Source organism: Cricetulus griseus, chromosome 4, assembly GCF_003668045.3.
Source record: "Cricetulus griseus strain 17A/GY chromosome 4, alternate assembly CriGri-PICRH-1.0, whole genome shotgun sequence".
NCBI lineage: Eukaryota > Metazoa > Chordata > Mammalia > Rodentia > Cricetidae > Cricetulus > Cricetulus griseus.
The window spans coordinates 99,647,811-99,669,884 of record NC_048597.1 but is presented as its reverse complement, the minus strand read 5'-3'; the positions used below and the strand labels follow the sequence as shown (position 1 = coordinate 99,669,884).

General features: G+C 48.8%; 1 protein-coding gene across 1 annotated transcript in view; it reads right to left on the bottom strand.

The window, feature by feature from the left end:
* Tbx5 (T-box transcription factor 5) overlaps nucleotides 1-16,942 on the bottom strand; it is a 41,728-nt gene extending 24,786 nt beyond the window's left edge. The window contains exons 1-6 of the mRNA XM_035444648.1: nucleotides 16,796-16,942; nucleotides 15,031-15,125; nucleotides 12,930-13,049; nucleotides 11,950-12,097; nucleotides 8,414-8,566; nucleotides 2,114-2,205 (exon numbers count right to left, since the gene is read on the bottom strand). Of these exons, the coding sequence (XP_035300539.1) occupies nucleotides 2,114-2,205; nucleotides 8,414-8,566; nucleotides 11,950-12,097; nucleotides 12,930-13,049; nucleotides 15,031-15,125; nucleotides 16,796-16,942 (755 nt within the window). The remainder of the gene's footprint in view (nucleotides 1-2,113; nucleotides 2,206-8,413; nucleotides 8,567-11,949; nucleotides 12,098-12,929; nucleotides 13,050-15,030; nucleotides 15,126-16,795) is intronic.
* Nucleotides 16,943-22,074: the final 5,132 nt, after the last annotated feature.

Sequence of the window (22,074 nt, the reverse complement as noted above, 5' to 3'; positions counted from 1 at the left end):
TGCATCAAGAAGAAGAGGCCGGAGAGGAGCCCAAAGTAGAGCATGGGCTTATGGAATCAAGGGAAACAAGACCCTTGATTCGGTCATCAGCCCAGAAAGAGACGTGAGGCTGGAGAAGGGGGTTGCCTCCTGACCTCTTCAATCCATCATGCCCTGGTGGGAAGGATGGAAGAGGTGCGTGATGCTAACACCCTTTGGTGACCTGTGCTATCAACCTTTGGTAGTCCAGGTTGGACCTTCACCTGTAGCTCTCAACAGGGTCTCCCTCTGCAGCAAAATCATCATGAGCCTGGGATGTGACCTTGGCTGTGTGGGGGCCTCAGATAGTTGTATTCGTCACTGCTTAAATGGGATTTTTATTGACACGGACTCCTCTGACCCTAGAACTATATAGCAAGTGCCAATTTTAAAATGCATTTCTAAAACACTGAATAAATATTTCTGGGCCTGGAGAGATGGCTCAGCAGTTGAGAGCACTTGTTACTCTTCCAGAGGACCTGGATTTGATTGCCAGTACCCACGTAGCGGCTCACAACCATCTGTAACTCTAGTTCCAGGGGATCTGACACCCTCTTCTAGCCTCCATGGGCACTGAATGTACACAGTACATAGACACATGTCACATGTGCAGGGAAAATACACATACAAATAAAATAATATTTTTTAATTAAATTAATTTCATGGCACACAGTTCTTAGCCTAATGTTTGGACTCCAAGAGCATGGGGTCTCCATCCCTTTCTCTGTCTCTGGTCCCTCACCCTTCTTTGAAAGACCAGGTCCTGAATCTAACTGACTTTCCCTTTTCTTCTCTTCCAGAGTGTCAGCAATGGTTTCATTTTATTTTGAATCACTAAACCCACCAAGGGGGAAAGACACACACACACACACACACACACACACACACACACACACACACACACTGGGTGGGAGAGAGAGAGAGAGAAAGAGAGAGAGAGAGAGAGAGAGAGAGAGAGAGAGAGAATGTATGTATGCACATATGCACACACACACACTGGAGAGAGAGAGAATGTATGTATGTGCGCACACACACACACACACACACACACTGGGGGGGGAGAGAGAGAGAGAGAGAGAGAGAGAGAGAGAGAGAATGTATGTATACACACACACACACACACACACACACACTGGGGGAGAGAGAGAGAGAGAATGTATGGATGCACACATGCACACATACATACACATTTGATCTAGGTGTGATTTCTAATTCTCTTGCCTCTTGATGGGTTGAGCCAGAAGTTGAGAGAACAATCGACAGTCTGCCTTGCTTGTTCAATCATTTCAATCAGACCCAATTCCCTCTCTGTAGTTTGTTCCAACTCTTTGTCATATCAGCGACTGCAACCACAGGATATGTAAAACTAGCAATTGATTTTTAGCACCGGCTCTCAACCCCCACCCCCACCCCCCTGAGGTGCCCTGGACACCACCTGGTGTCAAGTTGGACTGTATTTCACCCCCAGGAAGTGGAACTGTTCACTTCTCTCTCATTTATGGAGAGCTGTTGCCGCAAGAGCAGCCTTCGTCAGCTGAGATGAATGAGAGGAAGAGGGAAAGGGTTTTGTGAGGGGGAAGGACACAAGGAAGAGGAGGCATACAGCGTTGGGTCCCTGGCCAGCTGGATTCTAGTCTCCTACCCAGACGTTCACACTGCAGGCTGCCTAGAAGCACCCATCCAGAATACAAAGCTTATCAGAAAAGGGGCTGAGGCCCAAAGAGATAGCTCACTCCATAAAATGACTGCTGCACAAGCATGAGGACCTGAGTTCAAATCCACGAAAATATCCAGGCATAGTGAGGGTTGCCTGCAATTCCAGTTGTAGGGAGGTGGACAAAGGAGGATCCCTGAAGCTCAATGGCCAGCCAGCCAGGCTGAATCAGGGAGCCCAGGTTCAGTGACTCTGTCTTGAAAAATAAGGTAGAGAAGTGATTGAGCTGAGAGAGAGAGAGAGAGAGAGAGAGAGAGAGAGAGAGAGAGAGAGAGCACAGACAGACAGAGACAGCAGGGAATGAGATATCTCTTTCTCTGTTGGATGGAAGAAATGCTGCTGGGGAGAATTTTCGGGGTGCATTTTGCCCCGATTTCTTACCTTTGCATCCTTGACATCCTGTGCAGTTCCATGTCATCGCTGCCCCGAAAGCCTTTGGCAAAGGGGTTGTTCTCAATTTTCAGCTGTGTAATCTGAGAGGAGGAAGGAGAATAAGTTGGTTTACACTTGATTACCACAAGAGGACCTTTGGACCAGAGCACATAATAAATGTGAAAAAGAGGCTCTGGACAACCCGGGGGGGGCACAATGAAGCCTGTCACAGTGACAGGACTCCCCCTTAGAGCGGAGTCTGAAAAGTGTCCCAGGTCAGACAGTTGTTAAAAGGAAGGGGAAAACCTGGATTTGGCTTTTTCATTAATTGGAGTCATATTCTGCATTGTGTGGGGGGGTGGGGGGTGCACATACGTGCACATGTGTGTGCTGAGCATTTTGCATTTCAAAGAAAAAGGAAGACTCAACATTTGGCTCCTCTTCCATAGAAAGCCATGAGTGTTGACATGGTGACTGCATATCCCGCACACTGTGGTAATCTCCCGATTGCAGAAAACACATCTTGATCATTGCTTTCAAAGGTCCCGTCATGCCCCATTTCACCATTTTGCAGACAGCATTGACTAGCCCAGGTGTAAAATGCTGCCCAGTACAATAAACACCAAAATCCAAGGCTCCCGCACATGGTAGCCGTCGTGTGGCTCTGACCCTCTGGTTTTCTAGGCAAGGAAGTGGGAACTCTGTCTTTAAAATCTGTGTCACAACCCTGAAGCATAACTGTGTGTTTTTTCATGGTTTGGTTCAAGGCCCAGCACTTTAATTTAAGCCATCAACACATATTATATTAGTGTCAACGTAATAGTGGATCCAGGTGGCAGACTGCATCCATATGGAATTTGCTACAAGTGTATCCTAAAAGCTGTGTATGAGTTTAATTGTTAAACACAGAATCACATGACAGACACCAGGGCATTATAACTGCCATCATGGCTCAGGGTTCCCCTTAGGGGCCACTGCCACTTCTAAGTGCATCTGTATACTGCTTCTATTAAATTAGGGTCTGTTTTGTTTTCTTTACATATGTGTGTATACATGCCTGTGTGTATGCATGTTCACATGTTTAGGAGCATGCATGTGAAAGCCCAAAGTTGACACTAGGTTTCCTCCTGTGTCTTTCTCCAAAGTATCTACTGTGGCAGGATCTCTCCATGAGCCCAGAGTTTGCAGATTCAACTACCCCAGCTATCCAGCTACCCTGAGGCTCCCGTCTCCACCTCCTGAGTACTGGGACTAGAGGTGCCGGCTGTGCTATCTCAGCATTTGTGTGGTTGCTACTGATCCAAACTCCAGATCTCTGGTTTGGGCAACAGCTACTTTATCTGCGGAGCCGGTTCAATTTTAAGATTTTTTTAAAACTTACTTTTGTTTTTCTGAGACAGGGTCTGACTATGTAGCCCAGGCTGGCCTCCAGCCTAAGGTAACTCAAAGTGCTAGGATTGTAGGATTGTAGGATTGCAGGTATGGGCCCCCACACCCAGCTATGATTTTTTATTTAAATCAACTTCCTTTCTATTCAAAAGTATTTTATTTCAGAAATATTGCTCTATATGACGAAGAAGAATCCAGGCATGCTAGAGCCACTTGGTATTCAATAAAAAAATGACAAACACTTTTGACATCCACAGGAAGTTCTGAAAACAAAGCCTGCCTTCTGGTTTTAAGGAGAAAACTGATGCCATTAAGGAAGGTTCTAGAACAAACTAGACCTGAACTAAAACTCTCTCATGGAAAACTAAAGAGTTTGTGGATGGGAATGAGTCTTTCTCTGCGTCTCATCCTCATTCACACTGAGAGCTGTCTCATCCACACAGCAGTGCTCACACTTCAGAAGATGAACACTGCCTCCAAGACTGATGACCCAAGTTCGATCCCTGGGTCCCCTGTGAGTAGGAAGGTGATAACTGACTCCCACAAGTTGTCCTCTGCCCTCCACACCAGTGCAGTACACACACACACACACACACACACACACACACACACACACACACACAATTTTCTGATAAAATTAAAACTTCTCTTAGGGCCAATGAGATGGCTCAGCTGCTTAGCAAGCCTGGAGACCTGCGTTCCATTTCTAAAACCCATGTAAAAGCAGAAAGAGAGAACCGCTTTCATGAAACTGTCCTCTGACCTCCGTCAGTGCTGTGACACACACACAGTCACATTTACACACATAATGGCAATAATAATAAGTAGGAGCTGAGAAGATGGCAGGGCTTGGAACAGAATTCAGGGCCTTGCACACACAGGCCCAGTGCTCAGCGTGGCACCGCATCCAAGTCTCCCTTTTTTTAGGGACTGCATAGACACCTCCAGGACACATGAAATTACTAAGGGGGAGTTGGGATGATGAGTCAGGGGTAGATTGCCTCTAATACTAGGCTCTAGGGGTACAGAGATAGCAGAAGCCCCAAGTACACACTAGCTAGCCAGTCAAGTCAACTGAGAGTGACCCATCTCAAAGAGAAGGTTGGGGCCAGTGAGGTGGCTTAGCTGGTAAAGGTGTCTGTCACCACGCATGGCAACCTGAGCTCTATCCCTTGGACTGATAGAAGAGAAGGATAGGATTGACTCTCTTACATTGTCATCTGGCCTCCAGCTCTGTGCAGAGTACCCAAACATACACACACACACACACACACACACACACAAAAAAACACACACCGAATGCATACATCCACATGTGTACACACACACCACAGGCAAACACACATATATGTGCACACACACACATCCACATATGTACACACACAAGCACACATACACATATGTGTATACAACACACACAGGCACACACACACAAAAACAATCACCCTTGAGAAATCCTTCTAGACCGTGAAACACAGTTTATTTTGCACACAGCCTTGTACACTATAAACCAGTCTATAAACTGTAGGCTGCACATGAGCTTATGAGCCCCCAAATCCACACACCTGGAAGCCCTGCGCCTACCAAAAAGCTCCAGGGAAACCTACTTCTATTTACCATACAAATACACTCCCTTCCAAAATCAGCATAAAACCGGATATCCGGGGAGGGAGAAAGTGAAGGGGGGGCAAATATAAATGCCGGCTCCAACTAGTGAGACAGCGGTTGTAAAAATTAATGAAAATAATTGTTGAAAATTCTTGCTTTTGGGGGAAAAAAAAACAACTCACAAGAGCCAAAAATCTTAATTATGTCTCTCTATTAGGGGCTTCATTTCCTGGTCCCAACCAGAGTCTCTCTATTAGGGGCTTCATTTCCTGGTCCCAACCAGAAAGCTAGTACCTCATAAATATGGACTCCATACACAAGGTCTTAAGCTAGAGCAAAGCACCTCGGAATGGAAAAGTCAGTTAACATTGGGGGATAAGCATGCTTGCATACACAGCCATTGTCTGCTGGGAAATGAAATGCCCTAGTGACTTGTGTTTAACACCTACATATTTCTAGGCAGTGTGCTGGGAGCTGCTGACAACTGCTATGAAAACCCAAACAAAAATGTGTTTCCTGGAGTGAATGTCCATTGTAGCTAGGGAAGAGTTGAGTTTTTAAATATCTTTTTTGTTTTTCAGGTTGTCAAACATCTGGGGAAATAACTCCAGAATCCAGCTTAGGATCACAGCTGGGCTGAGGAAATATGACTCGCCATTAAGAGTCCTGTGCTGAAATGGTGTGTGTGTGCCTTATCACCTAAGGAAGGAACCTTGCCATACACCCATCCCTACCTGGCACCTGGCTCTGGAGGACAAAGCATCCTGGGACACTGAGTTCTCCAAACAGCTGCTTGCATTCCTCAGGTATTCCCAACTGTCCACTCACCCAGAATATTTCCCCAAAACTCTTTCATCCAAAACAAAATAAGTAAGTTCTTGACTGGCAATGAACCAAGGAGATCACAAAGACCAACATCCTTAGTTATTTTTTTCAACCACAATGATAGATCTAATTTTAAAATGCCAGTCATTCATATTATAATATAACCAAGGAATTTAATATAATGGTGAGCAGACAAAGAGCCCACCCCACACACACACAAAAATCAAAAATTTTATACAGAGCTAACCTGTAAACAAACCAGTGGCTAGAGCACACCATTGCCTTGTCACAAAGCCATTCCCAGGGATTATTTTGTGATTATCTTATGAAATCCTCGAAAGGACCTCATGAAGTGGATGCTGTTGTTCCCATTTTACAGATGGGAAAACTGGGTCAGATCCTGCTTTTGAATCATAGCACTCTGCCCTACCCCCGCTCCCCGGGGTACACCCCTTAATCCACATGGTGTTAACATCTCAGCTGGCTTACCCATGCCCTCAGCCCTCTCAACACCCATTCCAGCTGGGACAATAAAGCGAAAGGCACCGTCCACAAATCATGAGAAACCATGGCCCAGCTTATTTAAGTCACACGTCGTATATCCACCCCAGGAATGTTTTCTAGGGTCTTGAACTTGACTGGGAAGTAAGTGTATCACTTTGAGCTCTTCACATAGAAAATGAACAATTCTGGTGGAAGATGGGGTGAGGGCAGAAACTTGTCTCCTGTGAACCCCTCTTCCATGTGTCCAAAACCTCTCCACCTGGCTAAAAAGGCCTTCCTGTGAAGTTCAACTAGAGTCCCACACGCAACTAAGACAGGAAGCAATCCCTGTGGGTGGAATTTCTGTGCAGTCATCAAATGCACATCCAAATGCATGGTTGGAGACCCATGCTGGCAGATCTGTGAACATTTAGGCCCATGATTCCTTACACTGTGCTCCAAACTCATACGTGAGCCAACAAAATGGCTCAGTAGGTAAGGGTGCCTGCCTCCAAGCCTGAAGACCTGAGTTCAATCTCCAGGACTCACAAAAAGGTAGAAAGAAAGAATGAACTCCCACCAGATATGCTCTGACCTGGGCACACAAACCATAGCACATGTATAACCACCCCCATACACACAGAGAGAGAGAGAGAAATATGACACTGTTAGGGATATGTCCACATGTCACACATGACGTAGCAGTCTTCAAGAGGCCAGAAATGCAGCTCAGTGGCAGGATGTGTGTTTGGCAATGCTTGAAGCTGTGAGTTCAAACCCAGCATAGTCAAAAAAATTAATTACAAAATAAAGTGCATACTGTATGAAGCTAAAGACAGAGATGGGAGGGAAGGGACAGTGGATGTCCACAGATTGTACATGGCGCATATATCATAACATTATCATGACAGAACTCAGACCATGCCAAGGATCCAAGGACCCACTTTTTAAAAGATCATTTTATATGTACACACACACACACACACACACACACACACACACACACACACACCTACCTTTCCTCTGTAAACCTAGGCTTGCCTGGGTGGGAGGCAGATGTGTCTGTGACCCTTGTGTCCAGTCTGGGAGCCTTTAAGCAATGACATGGCCACAGTTAACCAAGGGTTTGGATTTGCAGCATCACCGAGGAAGCCGATCTCTGGGAGTGTGACTCAGGGTAGACCTGGTCTGGCTAAGTCACAGCAGCTGACCTCACCATTTTGCCCTTGCTGGGATCAGTTCTATTCTTTCTCCTTTAAAAAGTAATTGTGTTTGGGGAGGGGGGCTGGGGTTTTCCTGGAGCAGGGAAAGGAAGTTCTCCCTAGATCTGAAAGCAATCATCCATCACGGTCAGGTCACTTACAGTCTAAATTCCGAGACTACCCACCATGGGTTGTAACAGGATTGGTTGAGGCATTCTCTACCACCCAGCCAGCACCAGAATGACCTCCACTGGACGACCCGGAACTAAACCTGACTATGGCCCTTCTGCAGCCCGCCCTGCCAGCCTGGAAATCTATAGCTAACTTCACCCAGATTGAGGGGGGGGGCAGGGTCTATGAGAGGGGGTCGACCCTCACTGAGCTCACGTGGAGTGTCCCTCCCCCATTAGCCTCGGGTATGCCACCTGCCCCCCTGCCACTTGAGGGGCCTCTAAAAACCAGGACACTGGTCTCAAAAGAAAGGGCAATCCTCCCCAAGGGTAGCATTAGCATCCTAGCACCTTTCTCCCCACAGGCTTGCACCAGTTTTAAGTGCGAGACAAGTTTGGTTCTAACCAGAAAAGGCTGGATGAGAGACATCCTCCCCCACCATGAATACAACGCAAACAGCTCCACCTCGACTTCTGCCCAGACCCTGGAGGAGAGAGTCGAAGGTGAGGCAGCGGAACTGTGTACCCACCCTCAGCCTTAAATGACTGCATTCCGACTAAGATCCAACGCATGCGTCCATGTAAACGAGCAGGCGCGCCCCCGGTGCGGGCGCCCAGAGAGTGGGGCTTACCTTGTGATTCTGGTACGAAGTCACCGCGATAAACGCGGTCTCCGGAAAGACGTGGGTGCAGAACGCAGTATTCTTTGAACCAAATCCATTATTTTCGTCTGCTTTCACGATGTGTAATCGGGGCTGGTATTTGTGCATGGAGTTCAGGATAATCTAAAAAATAACAGAGAAAATGAGATTGTCCGAAGGGGGGGAATCAAAACTCCCTTTGTTTCCACCTAGATCCTTGCTCCTCCCCCATCTGCAGTGCCAATTAGCTTTATTATATAGGCTCTCAGGAAGGAAAAAAATAGTCCTTTTTTCTTCTGTTTTGAAAAGGGGCCAGTGATTTCATTTAAAAGAAACATTTCAAAAATGACAATTTCCACATAAGAAAGTCAAGGTAATATTCCAGGAACCTACCCAAAGCACACACGGCAGTAAATCAGAATTCTTAATAAAGTTTGCTTAATAAATTAACTCTGTGTATAAGGGCACTTCCCGCCCCCAACGGGAGCCTGGCAAGTCTGGAGGCGGGAACCAGTGGGGGTTGGGAAAGCCGGACAGCAGAATGGCCTCGAGGGACAGGAAGAACATGTGTGCACACACACATACAAATAGTTGTGGCATACACCCCTCCTCAAACTCCTCCTGAGGAAGGCCAAGGGCTGATGAAACTCAATCCAGAAGGACCTCAAACCTAGGCCCTTTGTTTGGAAACATGAAAAGGGAGAGAGAGAGAGAGAGAGAGAGAGAGAGAGAGAGAGAGAGAGAGAAGCATTTGTTTAAAAAGACTTAGTTCCAGAGACAGGGGAGAACTGAGTCTGATTTCCTAAAACGGTGAGGTGGGGAGGAGGTGCTCCACTGGCTGTCAACCCCACGGAGGCAGACTGGTCCTGGAGGCTTCCTTTCTGTAACATTTGGGGCTCAAAGACAGATCTCCACTGCTGGGAAGGGGGTTATGTTCTCCCTTCTTGGGGTACTCCAGGCTTCCTCCTGCTGCTGTGGCTATTGGCACAGTCACATCACTGTTATTAGGAGATGGAGGAGGATCCCTGGCTGCATATTGTGGCTGGAGTCAGGACTCCGGCATAAGCATTCATAGTAATAAAACTGAGTTTGCCGTCCAGATGATGCCCATATTTTGGTGCTGGGGGTGGGGTGACTGTTTAATAGTCACCAAAATTTTTTTAATACAACAGGCCACATTTACCCATTCCCTGAACCTGGCCTGCTTTTCCCACAGGATCTCAGGCCCCAGCAATGGTGCAATTCTGCTTCATGTCTCTGATTATTAGTATTGCTGACCCTGGCTTGCAGAATCCCTGACCCAACACAACAAGACCCTCGGAGGGTTCAGAGATGCAACCCCTTGGTTCCTGTCTGGGGGCATCTATCTCTAATAACACACACACACACACACACACACACACACACACACACAGACACACACACACACACACGCTCCCCTCCCAAGCTTATAGTGATGATGGCTGACCCAGGCCGGTTTGGCGACAGGGAGACGCACTGGGGCCCCCAGATTGACTGCCTCATGCCACAGCCCCTGGGCCAGTGCAGCCGTCGTCCCGGCTTAACCAAATTGCTTTGACAGCTGGGGACAGTGTGGAGACTTCAGAAAGAGGGTGATCTAATGGCCTCTAATTCCATCAGGGTGACTCTAGATTAAAAGTTGGGGTAGAGTACTTCTCTCATTTTCCTTGGATTGTTGAGAGGGAACAAAAAAAAAAAAAAAAAAAAAAAAAAAAAAAAAGCTAAGTGCCCTGTATTTGTTGAGTCAAAGATCTTTCCTGGATATCTACTCCAGAGTGACCCCCAAAACACTGTCAAGAAAATAGGGGGACAGTTTAGAGCTGAAATGATATTGGAAAACAGACTCGGTTACTAACAGATGGTTCTACGAAAGCCCCCCACTCAAGGGGCTCAGCACTCATGCTGATGCAGCCAGAGGAAGGAAACAGGCAGGGCATCTAGGACCTTGAACCTAGTGTACCTGGTTAGTAACCACAGGAAACCCCAAACCTGCACCAGGAGAGCCCCAGGCCATTTATGTACTGGAGTCACAACCCAGCCTTCTCCCCTCCCATATGCAGAACCCCTCAGTGGACCATCCTGTGACCAATCCGATACTCTCCCCAGGATCCAGTTGGCCTCTGTCACTGCCACCCAGAATGAGTAGATTCAACATTTGAACTTATCTCCAAGTCAATCCTACCCAGACCCTCATTTCCCCAAACTGGAGACTGTGTGCCTCCCTGGTGAATCCCCTATCCCTAAACAAACTGTATTAACTTGGGCATATCCTTTCCCTTCCCCCCACTTCCTTTTGCAAAAGCAACCCTGAGTACCAGCTTCCCAAAGATGAGCACATTCAAACCATCTAGCAAAGGGCTATGAATGCAGAATTCAAAGCCAAAGTAATTAAGAAATTTGGAACTATTTTCCCAAAAGCCGGTGTTTTGTTGTTCTTTGGTAAAGAAGGGTGAGGTTGGGCTGGGAACCCACTGAAAGCAATGGATCACCAGAGAGATGAGTTGTACACACTCACTATACACACTCACAATATACACTTACCATACACATTCATTGTACACACTCACAATAAACACTCACTATACACACTCACTATAAACACTCATTATACACCCTGTACACATTCACTACAAACACTCACTAAACACACTCACAATACATACTCACTATAAACACTCACCATACACACTCATTGTACACACTCACAATACACACTATACACACTCACTATACCCCATGTTGTTTGGAGGATTCACCAGGCCTCTCTCTTAGAGCTAAACTGACTCCAGGTTTATGATTCTGGTCTAGGTTTGCCCCCTCTAAGCATGAAAAGGAGACTGGATAATAAGATAAAACAAAATCTATCTGCCCAAGAGCACCAAGCTTAAAGGAGGTGCTGGTGTCAGGGTTCACTTGCCACCCATAAAAGATGGGGCATGAGACTGGGCACTCTCCTTCCCTTGGGAAAGTTCAATTATAATTCAGGGCTTAGAAATAGGGTGGCTTGAAACTCCATCTCCAGCTACCCAGGGAAGAGGCAAGACGGACCCTGGGTTAGACCACAAAGAAGATAGAGCAAAGAGTGTCCCCTCAGTTGGGGAGTGGTGGAGCCAAAAGAAATAGAGGGAAAAGAAGGTCAGGGGTAAGAGTGAATTGAGAATGTGACAAAGAGGTGAGCTGAGAACCAGAGGTGGAAAGGTGGGACAGGAATTTCCAGATCAGAAAGATAGAGAATGGGATTGGTGTATCGGCTCTTGCTGATAATTCCAGCCTTTGGGAGGGACTCAGCTAGTTGGGGGACAGCTTGGGGCTATGTAAATGGAATCCTGGAGAGAGAACTAGAGAAGTGTGGAGGCAGAAGAGACAGAGAGAGAGAGACAGAGACAGAGACAGAGACAGAGAGATGTTTAAAAGCTAAAAGATAGAGTCCCAGAGAGAAGTAAGGAAATAGGGGTGAGGAGTGTGGTTGAACGGGTCCCACAAACTGATGGGGGCAGGCTACTTACATGCCCAAATGGGTCCAGGTGGTTGTTGGTGAGCTTCAGTTTCTGGAAGGAGACAAGTTGTCGCATCCAGTGTGCTCCAGTTGCCGGGGAGTCCGGGTGCACATAAAGACGACCTGGCATGGCAGGTTCAGCTTTGCCGGTGACAGACCTAGATGAATGAGACCAGAAGCTGCTGGGCTTTCCGTGGTCCAGAGGTAGCTGGCCTGAAGAGAGCTGCTCTGACAGGTCTGTTCTGGGTACAGTCCCCCGCTGCTCCAGAGCACCCCACAATGTATCCAACCAAATCCCTCGCCTGACTCCTTCTTCTTCCTCTACCTTCAATCCCTTCCCCAGCCCAGCGTGTGGGGCCTCGAAGCCTATGCCGCCCACAAATTACTGGTGAGACGTGAAAATCTGCACATTCAAGATTTTTGGAAACTCCTTAAGTGCTTTCAAAGGAGCCATCCTCTTCCAGCCTCCAAGCAGCAGAGTGGGGCCCAGGAATGGCTCTGGCGCTCCTGACTGCTTCACCAGTAAAGCCAGGGGCCAGTTTTGCAGTTTCATAAAAAAAAAAAAGTCATGTTCAAAGCAGGTAACTCATAAAAAATAACTGTAAGTGGTTTTGTGCCCCCCAGAAATATATCCAGTACTTGGTAACAATACCCTTTTTACAAAAATAAAATAAAAAAATTGTGCAGCCCATGTGGTTGTAGAGTACACAGGAAGCCTCAATTCCCTGGCAGCCTCAGTTTTCAGGCCTATGAAATGGGAGACAGTTGCTGCAGCCTCTTTCTATGCAGTAGAATAGGCACACAAGTCTTGAGCCCTAGTAGGAGCTGTTAGTAATAATAATAACATAATGACAACAATAATAATAACAACAACACAGCAAAAATGATGATGATGATGATGATGATGTGTTTACTGGTTCAGTTGCTGGAAAGTGGAACGGATATTACACTTCCCTCCCAGCTCTCCTGCCCTCTGGAACTCTGGCCTACCATTTATTATCTGCAAATTTGTATCTGTGGTCGTCCGCAGGAACAATATCCATGAGAAGAATGTACTTCGTTTTGGGATTAAGACCAGTCACCTTCACTTTGTAACTAGGAAACATCCGCCTGGGAGAGAGAGGGAGAGGGAGACAGAGAGGGGAACACACAGAGACAAAGAAGAGGGTGGTTAATTCCCATACTCAGAAGAGCCATTCCTGATCTTTTAGCAATTCCTGGAGAAATGAAGAGCACTGGCCCCACTCCATCCCCGGTGAGATCCACCCCGGGTTTCCCCTGAAGTTCCTGGGAGGAGAATAGAACTCAGAAAGAAGGGAGGCAGCTGCCGCTGGTTCAGGAACCTAGGAAGAAAATAGTACTCGGAGAGCAGAGACCGCTGCTTATAGACTTGTATGTTTAGAGACTCACTTTCTAGGGAACCTGGTACAAGGGCGAGGAGGACCCTCTTTCAGTACAAAGCTAGCAGCCTTCTCACTCTGGAGGTACCCCGGGACATATCACCTTAGATACTAACTTTACTCCTCTGCCCTTGGAGGTGCAGGTTAACTGTGGCTGCTAAAGCGGTTCCCAAGTTCGCTGGGTTAGCGACCAGCCCCGCATCGCCAGCGTGCGGTTTTGCATAAATGATCTGTAACTTCTCCACGGAGCTTGGCAGGTTTCCCTGGGGAGCTTAAACTCCCAGGCACTCAGGAAAGAAATTCCAAAGCCTTCCAGATTCTGTTTTAGAGAGAGCCGAAGCTTGTACTAGAAAGCTGATGGCACACAACTGGTGCAGAACTCGGATTCCTAGGGCTCCCCCATGCCTCGGCCCCACTAGAAATTTTTCCTTAAGGTCTGGTGAGGACAGCGGTTCAGAAAGCAGGGGATCCGACTGGATTTGTGCATCAGGACAAGACGCTGGGCCTGGGTTGGTGCAGCGTGAGAAGAGAGGCTAGGAGGCCCCGGAGCCCGAGCCTCCTCATGTTTATCTGCCCTAGCAAGAGCGCCTGCCCTGCAGGCAAAGGCACAAGAAACTGACTTTGCAAGCCTTTTATAGTTAAATCCTCCCGGCTCCAGCAAGGGGGAAAAAGGCAGCAGCCGGCTGGGACTTTCCTTCCTGGGCAGGATGGGAAAGGGGACCTCAGATGTCTGATATAAACAGACCCACCGCCTTCTAGTTCACTAGGGCCTTGCGCTGAGCGGGGGAGCCGACATTGTTTAATTTCAAGAAATAATAAACGTCACCGTTGTCGGTTTATTGAGGGCGGCTTGGGCTGGAGAACCCGCGGAATCTGGAAAAATCAACTCCACCCTTTGCCTTTACACACCCGGCAGCTCCAGCCCACTGGCCTGGCCTCTGTCTGTTCACACGCTGGCTGTAGCCAGCCTCCCGACCTCTTAGACGCTCTCAGATGGTGGAGACCTCTGTAACATCGCTGGCTGGTCAGGAAGCAAAGAGTAGGTTCCCCAGGCCGGGACACACAAACGCAGGCGGGAACACCAGGGCTTGCACCTCTCTGCCACCCTTCCCCCCAGGCCTAGCCTTTCTAGCTGAAACTCCTGCCGTGTCTTGTGAGCGATTTTGGGCCCTGCGCAATGGCTGATCGGCTGTGTTTATCCGTGTCTGTGTACAGAGCTTGGAGGAGCCCTCCGCTTGCTTTCAAAGGCTTCGCCCGCTCTCTATAAACAATGAAAGAGGTAGCGAATACATTCAACAGTTTCAGGATTTGGCTATAGTGGGGTGGGACCCTGGAATTATTCCAAGGTTAGAAAAGATGGGAATTGGGTTGGGGGCAAGGGATCAAGTCTAAATCTAACAACTCAAAGTCCTTCTCCAAGCTCTCCATCCTCTACGGCTTTCTTCTCTCTCTCTCTCTCTCTCTCTCTCTCTCTCTCTCTCTCTCTCTCTCTCTCTCTTTCCATATAGCTCGAGACCCTGTGGATTTTCACCTTCCTATAAGACTGGGAAGTAATATCCCTCCCACCTACAGGTAAGCCTGGGGGGGGGGTACGTCCCACCCTGCTGAGGACTCCAATGGACTCTGATTAAATATTGTCCCTGCCTAGCCTCCCTGTTTTCTCCCTCCTTCTGTGCCAGGAGCCAGCTCACCTCCCCGCCTTTGTGATGATCATCTCTGTGCCCACTTCATGGAACTTCAGCCACAATTCTCTTTCATGAAGAAACACCTTGATTCCTTCCATGCCCTGAGAGACAGAGAGAAAATTTTTTGGTGATGAGCCCAATGCAGAGGGGGCTTTTCTGTTACCCCCTGAAGCCTGTGAATTCAAAGAAAGGGGGTTCTGGCTTCTGCTGAGTGATAGGAACTCTAGGGCAACCCAAGGCATCTATCTGCCTAGGATTCACTAAGCAGGCTTGAGACTGCTCCCGGCAACCTCTCAGCTCAAGGTACCTGTTGTCTCCTCCATCAGCTTGATGCCTGGGAATCATCTGCCACCACTGTGCTCCTCCATAGAGGACGAGGACAGCTAATTTTGATCCATTTTTAGCTGAGATTTGGTTTGGGAGGTGTCAATCTAGAAAACCCCACTAGGATATTCTTGTATAGTCACCCAGATGCAAAACACATAGCTATGCAAATACATTACTGTCAATCACCCCTGGGTGTGAATATAAACATACAAGAATTTTTCAGTCTTATTCATTATTATTACTTGAGACAAGGTCTCACTCTGCAGCCCAGGCAGGCCTGGAATTCACTATACAACACATGTACTGGTATCAAACTCTTGGCAATCCTCCTGCCTCGCCCTCCCAAATGCTGAGATTCCAGCACAAGTGGGCCACTATGTGGAAATTTTCAATTTTAAAATGTTTCTTTTTCCCCCAAAGACCAAAAACAAAGATTAATTCTCAGTGTCTATATTAGCAATCCTTCCAGGCAGGCCCTCACCATACCACTGCCCAGCCTTGACTTGGGGCAGCCCCTGAGACTTTAACATTTTCCCTTTCAACTGGAAGTTATTTTAAAAAACCGATACCAAAGCAGTCAGACACAACTCTTCATTTTGAAACAGTTATTAATTGACTAAAAAGTGGACCTTTTTCCTTTTAAAAAAATAAGCAAATTCCCCCCAACTACCCTTAATCCTCTCTGATTTTATTCACACACACACACACACACACACACACACACACACACACACACTTGGAATCATGAAGCTAAGGAGAGAGCCTGGGAATCGAACGTAACAGGAAGGATTTGTGCATCAAACCTCTCTCCCCGGTCAAACCTCCTTGCTCAGTGCCTGGTGACACCTAGCTTTTAAATCCACCTGGAGCACCCAAAGCGCTGGCCGTTTCAGACTGCAGAGCACAGGGTGAGACACCCCCTTCCTCTGCTCGGGACCAGCTTCCAGCCGGGCGGAGCTCGCTCGGGCTCCGGGTGCCCTGGTCCCAGCCCCGATGTGCTCTCCTCGGCGGGTCAGGGCGCTCCTCCGGATCCCGGAGCAAGATAAATGGTGCAGCATGAGGGGCACGGCGGGCTGCGCAGAGCAGGCGGGTGGAGGCGAGGGCTAAGAAAGATCTAAGGGGGGTCAAGCCATCGCTCATGCCGGCCTGAAGCGGCCGCTGACCCGACCCTTAATAAGGTATACCCGGGGCAGCTGGGAGAGAATTATCTGAGCCATTGTTAGCTGACCCCAAATAGTCGGATAATTGAGAGCTCTCCAATAATGTAAATAGGTTTCTAAAATACGCAGGCCATAAAGATAAACGCCTCGATAAAGTGGATTGGAATAGAGTGGAATTGAGGGAGTTTGGATGAGACTAGCCAGGAAAGGAGGGGTAGTAACCGCTAGCTAGAAGCCAGCCCGGCTCAGGCCTCGGTGTGAGCTGCTGGGCCGGCTTTTCTTACCTGCTGGGTGAAGGCGGCCTGCGGAGATGATGGAGACTTGCTGGGCGCCCCCAGTGCATTCTCGGGTTTTGAATCACAGGACCTGTCTTTGGAGTCAGGCTCCAGAGGCGTGTGCGCAAGGCCGAAGCCCTCATCTGCATCCGCCATGGTGCGCCCGGGGTCCCGTGCCGGCGCGAGGTTCTATTCTGAGGACAAGAGTCAGAGTTGGAGAGTGTCTAGCGACATCGGGGCAGCAGTTCGACCCTCCACTCCCAGCTGAAAGATGTTGTGGAAAGTATTTTTATTATTTCACTTTCCGACCACGCACCACCGCTTGCGAAATACCCGCTTCAGACAGGGAGGAGGCGGCAAGGCCCCCTGCATCTCCCCTGCTCAGGCTCTGGGCGATAAGAGAGCTGTCCGTCAAATTTGTCTGAACTCCTGGAAGAGCCAATAAAGATAAGGCGTCGGTATTTTTGGAAGCCATCGGGTAGGAACCCAAAACAAAACAGAAAACAAAATCCCAGAGCCCCTTTGAGAAATGGTCTTTGTCAAATTCAGGAGGCCTTGCCAGCATTTTTTTTTTTTTAAAAAAATGAAACCCGTAAGATACATTATTTTCCCACAATAGGCAAAAGGTCCAGAATGACCCGCATCTTGCAAAAATAAAACACACAGGAGAGGAAGGACTTGAAGAGACACACCGGGAGGAAAGAGAATAGTGGACCTCTGGCCGTCTCATACAGGCCTTAAGATGAAACCACCTTTAAAATAAAGTCTTCCCCTCTCCCAACCTTAAGCAAGACCAGTTTTTGTTTTGTTTTTAAATTAAAAGTAGCTACACTGAAGACAGGAGGGAGAACAGGAGGCAGATAGGAGAGGGACTCTGCTGTTGGCTCTCCGCTGCGAGCCGGTGGGCTGTACCCTCCCTGCTCTTTCAGATCGACTGGCTGGTGTTAGCTGGGCGGGCAGGGTTTTGTGGAGTAGCCGGGCTAAACGGAACTCTTGGGAGCTTCACTCAGAGCTGGCTCGCTCAAACTGCAGGCCTGGCTCCTGGTTGGATAGCCTAAAATCGGTCCCAGACAAATCCGGGGCTGCAAGCATTGAATGGGCTGCCAGGGACCTACGCAGTTATTAGGGCAGCCTCGGGGTTCAACCGAAGGAAGATGAAGCAGTTGAAGTTCTTCGGTCAGCCTCCTTCCTCAAGGAAAGATTTCTACCACCGCCTCCACCTCAAAACACCAGAATAGTTCAGAAAAGGGATGCCCCCCCCAGACACACACACACACACACACACACACACACACACACACACACACACACACACACACACACACACACACACACACACACACACACACAGCAGCTTCTTAGGCAAGAATACTGGACCCCGACCTGAGTTGTAGCGGCCTGAGACATGAATGGGGCCACGGCCAGCTTCTGAGGCCCAATTCTCTGACATCTTTCTTCTTCCGGCCTCAGGAGTTAGGGGAGAGTGCCATGGGAGCCCCATAGTCTTCTCATAACAAAGGAAAACAGGGCTGGCGCCCCACACGCTCTCCCATTCACGGCCAGCCATAGGGAGAAACCCACCCTAGCCCTTGCCAGGATCCGGGGAATCTGGGGGGGATGGCGGAGGCGAGCAAGATGTGGTTTGACAGAACCAGGCCGTGTGCCTTGCAAGCCTCAGTGCTATTCCCCCAGTTTCGGCAGCCTCCCGGCTCCCTCTCGCCTTGAAAGGTCCAGGCCGGGATAAAAATCTCTGCAAGGCAGCCTCTGCAGAATGCAAGACGGGGCTGGAGTCCGCCATTCTCCGCTTCCCCAGCCGACTGTTGCCGCCTGTTCCCGCCCGGCCATCTGTTTGTACCGTTACCTCACTCTGTGCAGCGGGATGCATTCACCACCACCCCTGTTCTCTTAGCAGGAAAGCCGGAGGCCAGGTGGGGGTGCAGGCATGGTGACTCTGGAGTTTGTGCTGGTGACTGCTTGCTTGCCCAAGCTAGCTGTTACTGTTGCTACGAAGAAGTACCCAGGACGGGAGCCTCCCAGCGACTGCCCACCTCCAGCGCACACCTCCTCCACAGCTCGCTGGCTGTTCGCTAGCCTAAATGCTTTTAAGTTGTCAGGCTCCAGAAGGGTTCAGAAGCACACGGAAACTAAACAGCAGGTTCGGGAGCACCCCCAAACCATACTATACAATCTCAGGACCCTGCTCTGCCCTTGCACACCCAGAGAAGAAAAGTTGGGGAGTTGGGGGACCTGAGACAGCCTTGGTAATCTGCCAGCTGCTTTCAGAGAGAGGCTTTTGGGGTTAAAGTTCCAGAATTTGAGGTATGAGAGCCCCCCCCCTCTCTCTCTCTCTCCCTCTCTCTCTCTCTCTCTCTCTCTCTCTCTCTCTCTCTCTCTTCTCTCCCTCTCCCCCTCCCTCCCCTAGACAATCTAACTCAGCTGGGATGCAGGGATGCTTACAAAGTATAGCTATTGCTTCTCCAACTCTGTGTGTCTGTGTGTCTCTCTCCTTTCTCTCCCTCCCTCCTCCACCACTCTTTCCACTTTCTCACTAGATACAGCCCCAAACACTACAGGACCCTCATTCTAGACCTGGCGATTCCCTACCCCCACTCCCCTCCCATCTTCCATCATCTCAGTTGGCTGCGCTGAGCTGCAAGGAGGGCTGCAAGGAGGAAAGTCAGAAAGAAAGAAAGAAAGAAAGAAAGAAAGAAAGAAAGAAAGAGAGGAAGGAAGAAAGAAAAGAAGGAAGGAACGCTGCAGGAGTCAGGGAAGAGTTAACCAGCTTCTCTCAGGGAACCCCAGCAATTTCAATGGTCTGGCCATGCAGAGAACCAAGATTGGATGCATTAGGCGTGTGCACACACCCAAGGGCCTGTGCAGCCTCGCCCGATTTCTGTCTCCAGTGCTGACCTCAGACAGAGAGCGGTGTGACCCTGCCTGGCCCCATGCAGAGCCAGGACTAGCTAGCTGCCTTGACAGCTCTCCTCCACCCCAGACACATCACTCTACCCCAAGCTCTCTAGGACTTGGGGGAGAAGATGTCTCAGGATGGGGAACCAAGATCAAAGATGCCAAGAAATCATTGTGTGTGTGCCCACCTCCCCCCCACACACACACTGGGGTGTACACTGGGAAGTGCCCAGTTTTATTAAGATAATCAGTCACTGAGGGCTGGCTGGGCCTGCCTTTTGCCTCGCTGAAGGCTGCTGTTCAGAGGGTGAATGGAAGCAGAAAGCAGTCCACAGCAGAGACACAGGCAGTAGGTCTTGGTGTAAGCAGAAGCAGACTGGGACAACATAGAGTATTGCTTGAAACAAATGCCAATGATCCCATTCTGTTTCCCACTCCAGCCTCTCAGTAGTCTTCTTTTCTGGGGCTCTAATTAGAGAATACACTTAGAACCAAGGACTTGAAAGAGAAAGAGATAGAAAAAATGCTCTGGACTGGACTCCAGCAACAACATAGCCTCTGTGGCTGCAAAATTGCAGGCCGCCCCTGCACTATTTCTCCAGTGGTCTTTTCGGTTGTAAATGTGAGGCAACTAGGGAGAAACCCCACCCTCTATCTTCCAGGTCTGTTTTCAAGCGGACCTTGGCCAAGGACAGCTATTCATTCGTGCAAACACCTTCACTCTTCAAAAAGTCTGCACAGAGGCCTTTGAGTTTGAACAGAGGCAACCTCAACCTGGGGCGGAGAAGAGAGGGCCAACTTGACCTCAGGATGAGAGCCTGCTTCTCTGGTTGAAGGAAGGGGAAATCCAGATAGACCTCTCCAATCCCTTTACATTCACAGAGATTTGAGGATAAAATTAATCCCCATAAATAATCAGCAGGCTCTTCCCGAGAGGGAAAATCTGGGCTTCTCCAAGCAACAACCCAGCCAGATACACTTCCTTCGCTGAGCTTAGATGGCGCACAGCGCCAGCCACCACACAATGTTGTGTTGAGTATTTTTTTTTCTTAAAACCTGGCGGGAAAAGTCCATTCTTGCAAGTGATAGAAGATGAAATGCAAAGGCGGAGATGGCTCTCAATAGCAGTAAGTAAGGGCTTCAGCCAGGCCTAGGTAGGGTGGGAAGCTGGGGGTTCCAGGGAAAATAAAGGCCAACCTATAAATATCTCCCCCCCCCATTCTCCCCAGCAAGACTCACCTCCCGCAATCTCACCTCTTCTTTCAGCCCAGAAGCCAAGAAATGCTCACTGAGGTAAGGCAGTTCACAAGGAGTTTTGAAAGGACATCCCCAAAAAAGACCCCCTTTTAAAGCGAAGATTTCTTCCAGGGTCTGTCAAGAGAAGCAAGTACCTCCTAGTCTGTCGTTGGTTTGCGGTCTCCGACAAATTAAATATTACTGTTTATTGCCAGGCATACCCCAATAAAATAAAGAGGCAACCGGGCGATAGTGACTATCTCACCAACCGCTGCTCCTATAGGGCTTGGAGACGTCACAAGTCACGCAACCAGCCCTCGCCTTGTCACGCTTGACTGGGGGGCAGTGGCGGGAGGCTGAGTTCTCTCCATCTTCGTCTATCAAGGTCTGTTGTAAGACACGAGTCCAGGATGCCTGGACCCTGGGGGAAATTAAGAAATAAATAAATAAACCCAGAGCTCCCTGGAGAAGTAGGAGTGATGAACAGGAGACACAAATAGAATGAAGATCGCTTCTCTTAGGGTAAGAGAAGTGAGATGGGAGCCCACATCAGCTCCAATTTGTAGGGGAAACCAGTGTTTCCCAAGGTTCATTGCAAAAGGCAAAGACTTCTTACTTACACAGTTTTATTTTTCTGATGAGGAGGCCGTTTTAGCTGGTTACATTTGGGGTGCCATATCTCATGCCCAGGTCCGTTCCTGCACTGAAATAATTACTAGGGGCTATCTTAGTGGATATCGTGTATCTCAGATGTCTGCCAAAGTTCCTTGTAGAGAGAAAGGCTTCTCCTTCACTAAGGTCCTGGGATGCAATCGGTCCCAGAGTGGCCAGACGGGGGCGGGGTGCAAGTGTGTGGCGGGGCGGGGTGGGAGCAGGGGTGGAGAGGGGTGCACTGTGAGGAGAAAAAAATCAGCGCCGGGTCTTGCAGAGGGACGACGCACTGTGTTTTGTTTTGTGGAAATCTGCAATTATTTCTAGTTGGATCAATGGGTATAATTTCTAAATGGTCGGGTGCGTCTGCGTAAGCTTCTGCGTGCATTTTGAAACCCATTCCGTTTTGAGTTGCGAAACGAACGGCGTAGACTTGCCCCTACCCTGGCGGCGGCGCCCAGCAATAAGTTAGGCCTGCTTTACACAGAGCC